The following is a 10156-nucleotide window of genomic DNA, read 5'->3' on the forward strand; positions in this document are numbered from 1 at the left end:
AAAAAAACGAAGTCCAGATGACATGATTCAACCTTTTTTGTTGTTATAAGAATGCAGGTCTTCCATCAGTCTGCAGCAGCTAATACTCACCAAGGTCGTGACCTCTGACCTCTGTTCATGGCAGCACCAGGACGTGCCCGTGTCAGCCGGCCAGGCGGAGAACTATGTGCAGCTGTTGGTGCTGCTGAGTGTTTTTGCTGGAGGGACGCTGGTCCTGCTTTCCCTGCTGCTCCTCTTCTGCCATCGCTGCTGCCTGGGAGGGCGACGCTACTCCAGGTGGGTCCAGGTCCAGATCCCTACGCCCGGTTAAAGCTGTGCAGGAAAATCAATCAGGAACCTGCACGCTTGCGTTTGCAAAAACAGTAAAACTAGTTTCCTTCTTTCAGAGCGAGCGATGACCCTGAGAAGACAAACACCACATATGCTGAGGATTCTCAGCCCACACAAGGTCAGACCTCGGCCTTGAAAGAAAAACATCACACACATTCTGTTTCAGTGTCGTCACAGACTCATTCCCCTCCGTTGGTGTGTCCTTTGTCTTTGATGCTCAGAAATCACAATTCGTCTGGATGAATCAGATGCCCTCTCAGCTTCAAGCTGTCACGATGGAGAGCCGGAGCGATTTGTTTTCACTGGGTCGATTGGCCGCAGAGTCTCCTTCAACGAATCTGCGTTGTACGAACAGGACAAAGCGGCTCAGGAGAAAGGACGCAGGTTGGTTCACGCGAGCTGAGGTTCCTTTTCGATCATGAAGTTTGTTGAGCTGAAAGATGAATCCTCCTCCTCAGGTACACCCTGACAGAGGGAGATTTTCACCACCTGAAGAAGGCCCGACTGACTCAACTTCACCTGCCTCCTGCTCCATGCGACCTGAAGATACTCACCATCATGGAGTGTGACTCCACGGAGAGCAGCAGCATGAACATCAGTGAGACTGCAGCTCCCAGACTGCCGCTCAGCATCTACCAGGTAACTGAACCAGCTGAGCAATCTGGGCTCGTGTTCACATGAGAAAAACATTCTCATTTATCTTTCCAGCCTACTGAGAGAAGAATCCCCGACTGGATGGGACAGAGTCTGAGTGGGGGGCTGCCAGGAGACCCCCACCACTCCACTGTCCTGGACCAGGGATGCCGAGGGCCTTCACCACAGACCACACGGTCTCAGACAGTGAGTTAATTTTAGCATTAATAACAAAAAAGTCACTGCTTTGGTCTAGATTGAAATATTTTCTGAACGGATCCTTTAAAATGTGAACTGTTCTTATTCAATGGACCTTAAATTAATAGGAAACATTCAAGCTGCTAAATGTCGTCATTTAGAGAATCAAAGATAAAAAGAGACTCACCTTGACATTGTCACCTCAGGATGGAACAAGAAAACTTTCACAGATGTTCTTAGTTTTGTTCTCACTTCTAATGAAGTGTTTATCAGAACAGGTTTCAACTAAAACCCCTTTGTTGTTGAAATAAATGTCAAACTCGACTTCCTGCTGTGGTATCAAGGTGCAGCACAAAGACACACAAAGAGACAAATCAAACACTATTTGGATTCCACACACAGAACAAGCCAATTAACAGAAAAAAATCACAAAACGCAGAAGAAAAATCACAACAGTGAACAATTTACAGAAAACACATACAAATCAAATGAATCCTTATTCAGAAAATAACACAAACCAAGAAGAGAAAACAGCAAACACATTTACAAAAAAAAAAAAAAAAAAAAGAAAACATTAAAAATGCATCCAAAAAAATTCAATCTGGTCCTCTGGACATTCAAAAAAAAAAAAAAAAAAAAAAAGCAAAAAAATATAGAAACGTGAATGTCCAGAGGACCAGATTGAACTTTTTTGGATTTTTCTACCTGGATTATTGAGCATGCATCAGGATTAAAAATGCATGCTTTTGTAACAATAACAGAAGAAAACACAATTATGGTTAAAACATTGACACCAATTTTTATACAAAAAACAAACACTTTAAAAAAAATTTAAAAAGCAGAAAATGTAATCTAACCATTGTAGTGAACACCTTCAATGCTTAAAAAAAACATGAATATGTATGTAGTGCTCGACGTTGTTCATTTACCCCTAGCTCCAGTTTATTTAGCCTTAGCTCACATTTATGTGTTGGACTCTGGGTTCATAGCACAGTTTGACCCTTTGAAACTCACATGAGAATCAAGACAGTGCTTATATTTTATGTGGTTTTATTACAAAGGTGAATATTTACAAACTAATAAAGCAAAGAATAAATTATGAATATGATGGTTTCAGTAATTTATGGTATGAAGTCATGAATTATTGTCAGGTCTAAAATCGAGGTTTATATTTCAGATCACTGTGGATGTGTGTGTGTGTGTGTGTGTGTGTGGGGGGGGGGGTGTCACCTTTAAACTCACTAACTCAAATAGAATCAGGATTAAGAGGTTTACTCAAAACACTAAAGAAAAGTAAAAGTACTGTTGAATAATGGGTTCATCTGTTCATAACCCAGAATAAATGCTAAATAATTCAGACATCAAACCATAATGAGCAGAAGGATCTCGAGGTCCGACCATCAGGAGGTTCTTCCTGCTGACGTGTGCAGACGTTGACCCGGCTGGACGTTCTACACCAACAGGCTGGAGTCCTGCGGATGCATGAGAGACCTTGGCCCAGCTCCAGGAGGGCATCGCCACTTGCAGGAACAGGTGTTTGGATCCTGGTACCTCAGGGCTCACTCCTCCGTGTCCGAGGAGTTCAAATCACCCAGAGTTGGTTGGAGGTGATTCTCTCAGGTAGAAGAGAACATGTAGCATGTTCTCACAGATCAAGATGGAGACAGTTTGCCCCGTCTTAGCATGAAAGAGGGTTCTAAAGCAACAAAGTTCATCTGAATTACTTCTCAAACTAAGTGAACAGTTAGATCTGTTTGATAAAGCAAAGTTCAGTCACTTTAAAAGGTAAATCCCATAAAGTTAAGCTGCCAGACGCAGGCAGATGCTGCCTGCGTCTGGCGTTTGGACCAGGAGGAGACGTGCACTCAGCGTTGCCCGATCAGCCGTGGACAACAGAGACGGTCTCCGTCTGGAACAGCCTGCTCTGAAGAATGACTCTGAAGGTTCTGTTCTTCTGTAGATTCTGACGAGTCTCCTTTTGTCTTCTTTGGTTCTGTTCAGTTGAGAGAACATTATTTAAAGAACCAAGAGCAAGGAAGAGCTAAAAGCTCAGGTATTTATGATGATGGACAAAGACAGCTCTACGTCTTGGTTCCGGCAGCTATAAGATCATGTTTCGATGAACTGACCAATGAAATAAAACCATTTCTGCACTTTCTGAAGGAAAATTACCAACAAGTATTCAACTTAGAAGAAAGCAAAAGTTTACACTTTAAAATCGAACTTTCCAGTCCTCTCATCCACTCAAATGTTGTCAGTACCTGGATATCACAGGTAATCTACATTTGTAAAAACACTGCAGGAAGTGTAACATAAATTTAACCGCTAAAGCCAAACGTAAAGATGAAGAGGTGAGAGGTCACCCATCAAACACACAGAGAGGCCATTAAAGATTTGCTTTTCAACCTCAGATGCTGGAGGGAGAGAGGACGATAAATGAAACATCACTGATTAAAACCAATTTAAATCATAAAATGGTATGATGTGCACATAAATAACGAAACAAGGATAATTATGTAGTTGTCATGAGCTTTGTGGTTATTCACAGATTCACTGAAAGTTAGGCACACTGAGAAACTTCATGCAGCCAGGATCACTCTTCTCTTCAGATAAGGGAGATTGTTTCAGGGTCCAGGCTCCTCGTTACCATGGAGACGAGGTTAAATAGATGACGGTGCCTGTAGTTCGTTTGAGAAGAAAAAAGTTTTCATGCGAGAGTGGGACACATGTGCATCCTATGCTAATCGGGCGATTTAGCCATGTCTGATGTAAAACCATAAATCCACACAGTCCGTGTTCCATTTAAAATACTTTTTGAGTGTTTTATTTCACATTTCTGCATAATGTTTAATGCCATTTGGACACATCAAACAACACTAGCCCTAAAATAACATAGCAGTCTAAGTTTGCATAATTTGGCCCGAATAACATTTACACAAGTGATTTCTTCAGTAACTCAACCAGCCATCTGCGGCAGCTACACGCTCAAAGTGAAGATGCTCCGTGACGTCCATCATCACTGCAGCTGAGGGACACAATGACAAAACGCTGTCCCCTGAGGGTTTGACTCTGACTGCCTCCATTCATCTTCGCATGTCTCCTTCCTTAATGTGTCATCACCTCCCTCCATCCTCCCCCTCCTTCATCTCTTCTGTCAGATGGATGCGTTCAGGGAGGCTGAGAGCAAAAGTGGGCCAGGGGGAGAGTCCACACAAGCTCTGGGCCAGACTTCTGTGTTGAGCTTCTTCTCCAAACTGCGGCGACACGCCAGCCTAGAGGGAGCCGGGCCTTATTTTAGAAGATGGAAGTTTGACACCAGTCACCGAGCTGCCAGTCTGGATGCTAAAGGTGTGTGTGGAAATATATATAAAATAAAGAATAAGTCAAATGTGTGAAATTTGAGCATGAGTGTGAATTTCTGCCAGGATCCCCGAGGAGGAGGCCCTTTCAGAGACAGAGAGCAGCAAGTGAAACCACCGACCACACCGACGAGGACTCCTCCCCTTACCGAGAGGACACCTTTGAAGCATTCCCTCAAACTCCCATCCAAACTGGTGCCTTCCAGTCCCTCTCTGCTGAGTCTTTGTCTCAACCTGCATCTGCGTCCACATCCTTAGTCTTCCCGAGGAGGTATTTTTCTGCACATAAACCCACAACATAAATCAGTCAGGGAATCACATGCTAACTGTGAGCGCTCCGTCTGTGCAGGCTCAAGCTGGAGGCCATGGTGGAGGCAGGTGGCAACATCACCACCAGGAGAGAGGGACCCGCTGGGACGCAGGAGGAGGAGGCCACGGTTAATGGAACAGCGCTGGAACAGGAGACCCTGTTCGAAGCAGTGAAGGGAACAGAAGCAGCAAGAGATGAGCTGGAATCTGCAGAAGATGACGACCTGTTTGAGACGGAACAAGAGACAGCCTTGCAGGAAATGTTTGAGGACATGCTGAGGAAAAACGAAGACACACAAACAAATGACAGTGCAGCAGATGTGAGGAGTAAGAGAGAGGCAGAGGTGGATGATGGAGAAGAGGTGGTGCTGGGGGCTGAAGCCAGACGGAGGACCGACTCAGGCTCGTGTCTTTCTTTCGTGGTTCGCCAGGAGAGCTCAGAGGCCCCTCCCTCCCTGTACAGGGACATTTGGAGCTTGCGAGCCTCTTTGGAGCAGTATGCCTCCTCAGACCAGAGCAGCACAGATCGAGAGTCCATCCGCAGCGATGCAGACAGCGTCTCATCCTTCGGCGGAGCAGGGGCTCGCTCCGGCCTGGACAGCTGCTTGTCACAGGATCTGGACGACGAGCCTGAAGGAGAGGTGGAGGCCGAGGGGTTGGAGATGGGGAACAGAGGGGCATCAGGTGGTGACAGTGAGACTGGAGGTGGAGCTGGAGGGGAGGGGGAAGGAGGAAACAGGAAGCTGCTTCAAATGGACAGTGGCTATGCCTCTATTGAAGCACCGTCCAAGGCCCCAGAGGAGATGCGGATGTTTGGAGCTTCCGGAGCCCCACGAGGGAAGACGGCGTCGGAGAGAAGACTGTTCTTCACCAGCTCCGGAAGAAAAGGCACAGTGTGTGAGAGTGTCGAAGCCAGGCTGTTTCAGGAGGAGCTGGAGGACCAGATTGGAGACAACACAGAAACGGAGGACAAACAGAGATCACATATTCAAACCCTACAGAAGCCATATCAACTCCTGAAATCCCTCCATCCTCAGAAAGCTCCAGAGCCACAGTCTCCACTGACGAAACCAACACAGGCCCCAAGTAGTCCGCACCGACCTTGCCTCCGTCGCCGTGACTACAGCATCGATGAGAAGACAGACGCTCTTTTCAACGAGTTTCTTCGTCATGACCCTTGCTTCGATCAGCAGGATTCTCCGTTACGCTCCAGGCACAGATCCAGAGTTCACCTCCGGAAGCAGTGGCAAAGACACAAGCAATACAGCGATCCGGGCTCAGCCTCTGGGGGGAGGTACTCCCCATCTTTGGAGAGGCAGAGGTTCAGTCCACTGAGGAGGGGCGACAGCGCTGGTTACCCTCTGGACACCAGATATCACAGCACCCTCTCACGAATAGCAAGCGCCGCAGACGAAGAAGCCAGCGAGGTTGCAGTTTCTGAGGAAGCAGCCAAAGACAGAGCAGAGGGCAAAGGTCACTCAAGCGAAGAAGCCGACCCAATGAAAAGCAGCTCTGGATGCGCAGGGACAACTTGTGAGGCTGACGGCTGCCGAATCGCCACGAACAAAGACACAGAAAGCACAAAGAGCCAGTCTGCGAGCACCGTGACAGCCCAAACGAGCCTCATGGACCCAAGGGTCGACAACAGGAACAACAACAGCAGTCAGGGGGTCCTGTCAGAGGCTTCCCTGCAGGCGGAGAGCAGCCTTACAGACAAGTTGGTGGCGTCAGTGGAGGAGAGGATCTACGGCAGCCTACGGAGAGCAGAAAATCCAGCAGAACCTGAATGCGTCCTCAGTGTGGCCCACACTGGGTTCAGCCCCACATAATGGTGCCAGCTTCTTCTTTCAGTCCTTTCTCTACAAAACAAACATCCTGACTAAAATAATTCAAATACCACCATGTGTTAAACAATATTAGATGTATTTTACTGACAGAACTATAGTCTACTTCAGTTTTTCCCCCCATTTACACTCATTTACCACTGTGATGCCCTTTGAAGAAAATCCTAAAAAATAAACTCAAGTGAACTCATCTCATTGCGCTAAAGATGTAGAAAATATTTTCTGATCTATCTGGGAGGTTTTAGCATGCAACTGTAGGTTGAAACAATGTATATAAATAAACTGTACAGCTTGAAATTTTAACAAAGAGCACTTTGATGGGAACATGATGGTGTTTGTCTCCCATTTCCCCCTCTTCAAGTGTCCTTGTCTCAGCCATCATGAGGGTAAATGTTAGTGTGAATGCAGTTCTGTTTGTACATAATGTGAGAAACAACTAAAATACATCCAGCGTGGAGAAGTGAAGAAGTTCAAATAAAATCAGATGCGAAGCAGACGATGCGATCACAACAAGGTAGAAATGCGTGCATTTTTGAACACATATTTGTTTTTAATAGTCCGAGATGGCCATCTGTCCTTGTTACGCATCGTAACTAAAGAGGTGGTATCCAGGAGCTTCCGTGGGCTCGAGTGTTGCGTTGCTGGGACTCTTCTGAGGGAAGACTGACAGATGATGCCTGAAGAGACTGAAAGAGGCTTCGAGACAGATGGCTCACTGAGGAGTTGATGCTGTGACGTGTAACTAACGGTGGCATCGTCTGTTCCCAGCAGAAACACATAAACTCACTCTGTAATACCAAATAAAAGTTTGTTGATATCGTGATTATTATTATTTTTGCTACTTTAAACAACTCCCCTGGAAATCAACTTAAAGCACCAGTGAATCATTCCTGATGAGAAATCTAAATTGTAGAGCTTAACAAAAACTGCTCAAGAATGACTCAATAAAAATAGTCTAGGGTGGTCTAGGTCTGCAAACTTTATATTAATTTGTAGGGAAACAATCTACATACATCACTCTGTAGCACACAGAGCACAAGGATTTAACATCACCATGGCTTTTGTTGTCCTGCTCATCCATACTAGGTCATAATGTTATGGCTGAACTTTGAACACTGATTGTACAACAATGCTTTTATCACAATGAATTAAGTCCTACAGATTTGATCTTAATGCCACTCTGTCACACAGTGTGTTAATATGTATTAAAAGAAGAGAAAACTGAACATTGTGCTAAAAACTACTGAAGAGGAAAATGAGAATAGACCTGAAATGTTCCAACATCACAGAAATTATTTAGGAAATGGTTTTCTCCACAAGAATTTATAGAATTGGTTTTGAAATTGAAAAGAGTAGCAAATACAGGTCATACAATTAGAATATCATGAAAAAGTTGATTTATTTCAGTAATTCCATTCAAAAAGTGAAACTTGTATATTATATTCATTCATTTCACACAGACTGATATATTTCAAATATTTGTTTTAATGTTGATGATTATAACTGACAACTAATGAAAACCCCAAATTCAGTATCTCAGAAAATTAGAATATGACTTAAGACCAATTGTAAAAAAAAGGATTTTTAGAAATGTTGGCCACCTGAAAAGTATGAGCATGAAAAGTATGAGCATGTACAGCACTCAGTACTTAGTTGGGGCTCCTTTTGCCTGGATTACTGCAGCAATGCAGCGTGGCATGGAGTCGATCAGTCTGTGGCACTGCTCACGTGTTATGAGAGCCCAGGTTGCTCTGATAGTGGCCTTCAGCTCTTCTGAATTGTTGGGTCTGGTGTATCACATCTTCCTCTTCATAATACACCATAGATTTTCTATGGGGTTAAGGTCAGGTGAGTTTGTTGGCCAATTAAGAACAGGGATACCATGGTCCTTAAACCAGGTACTGGTAGCTTTGGCACTGTGTGCAGGTGCCAAGTCCTGTTGGAAAATGAAATCTGCATCTCCATAAAGTTGGTCAGCAGCAGGAAGCATGAAGTGCTCTAAAACTTCCTGGTAGACAGCTGCACTGACCTTGGATCTCAGAAAACTCAGTGGACCAACATCAGCAGATGACATGGCACCCCAAATTATCACAGACTGTGGAAACTTGACACTAGACCTCAAGCAACATGGATTCTGTGTTTCTCCTCTCTTCCTCCAGACTCTGGGACCTTGATTTCCAAAGGAAATGGAAAATTTACTTTCATCAGAGCACGTAACTTTGGACCACTCCGCAGCAGTCCCAGGCAAGACACTTCTGATGCCGTCTCTTGTTCAAGAGTGGCTTGACACAAGGAATGCAACAGCTGAAACTCATGTCTTGGATACATCTGTGCATGGTGGTTCTTGAAGCCCTGACTCCAGCTGCAGTCCATTCTTTGTGAATCTCCCCCACATTTTGGAATGGGTTTTGTTTCACAATACTCTCCAGGATGCGGTGATCCCTTTTGCTTTTACACTTTTTTTTCCTCTAGATCTTTTCCTTCCCTTTGCCTCTCTATTCACGTGCTTGGACACAGAGCTCTGTGAACAGCCAGCCTCTTTAGCAATGATCTTTTGTGTCTTGCCCTCCTTGTACAAGGTGTCAGTGGTCCTCGTTTGGACAACTGTCAAGTCAGCAGTCTTCCCCATGATTGTGTAGCCCACAGAACTAGACTGAGAGACCATTTAAAGGCCTTTGCAAGCGTTTTGAGTTAATTAGCTGATTAGACTGTGGCACCAGGTGTCTTCAATATTGAACCTTTTCACAATATTCTAATTTTCTGAGATACTAAATTTGGGGTTTTCATTAGTTGTCTGTTAAAATCATCATTAAAAGAAACATTTGAAATATATCAGTCTGTGTGTAATGAATGAATATAATATACAAGTTTCATTTTTTTAAAAGTTTCACTTTTTTAATGGAATTACTGAAATAAAACTTTTTCATGATATTCTAATTTTATGACAAGCACCTTTATTTCCTCTCTGCTTTGGTCAAATGTTTTACCAAGAACAGTTTAAAACGATCATCACTTTTCACACATAAATAAAATTATTGGCTGAAAATGTATTTTTAAATTATTCAAACCGCATCATTTTTTAAATATGTACAAGGAAAGTTTACTCACGTGCTACATGAACAAACGCACCAGAGAAATGTAAATGACTCATGTTTATAAACTCTTCCTACTGTCCTGTTTCATGGAAGCAACATTTGTGCAAATGAACCGATTCATGTGTTTACACACAGGCCAACTGAATCTGAATTAAACCTAAAGCTCAGACGCTGTGTGGTGCATGCCAACTTTTAAAGATGACTTCTAGTTTATATACAGGTGATAAGTGCTCTTAGTGCTCATTATTGTCTGATTGTTCCTTAAAAATATTAATAAAAATATAATAAATATTATGGGGGAATGGTGGTGCAGAGGTTAGAGAAGATGGGCTTGTGATCGGAAAGTCGCAGGTTCAATTCCCGGTACCGTCAATATCAAAATATGTAG

General features: G+C 43.9%; 1 protein-coding gene across 1 annotated transcript in view; it reads left to right on the forward strand.

Annotated features, from left to right (window-relative positions):
• Positions 1-6678, forward strand: part of LOC119414239 (voltage-dependent calcium channel beta subunit-associated regulatory protein) — a 13095-nt gene extending 6417 nt beyond the window's left edge. Inside the window, exons 2-9 of the mRNA XM_037681338.1 lie at positions 125-276; positions 387-448; positions 552-714; positions 789-969; positions 1039-1170; positions 4320-4509; positions 4587-4791; positions 4870-6678. Coding sequence (XP_037537266.1) covers positions 125-276; positions 387-448; positions 552-714; positions 789-969; positions 1039-1170; positions 4320-4509; positions 4587-4791; positions 4870-6658 — 2874 coding nt within the window. The 3' untranslated portion in view covers positions 6659-6678. The remainder of the gene's footprint in view (positions 1-124; positions 277-386; positions 449-551; positions 715-788; positions 970-1038; positions 1171-4319; positions 4510-4586; positions 4792-4869) is intronic.
• Positions 6679-10156: the final 3478 nt, after the last annotated feature.

This window comes from Nematolebias whitei, chromosome 9 (assembly GCF_014905685.2).
Source record: "Nematolebias whitei isolate Nwh7 chromosome 9, NemWhi1, whole genome shotgun sequence".
NCBI classification, from domain to species: domain Eukaryota; kingdom Metazoa; phylum Chordata; class Actinopteri; order Cyprinodontiformes; family Rivulidae; genus Nematolebias; species Nematolebias whitei.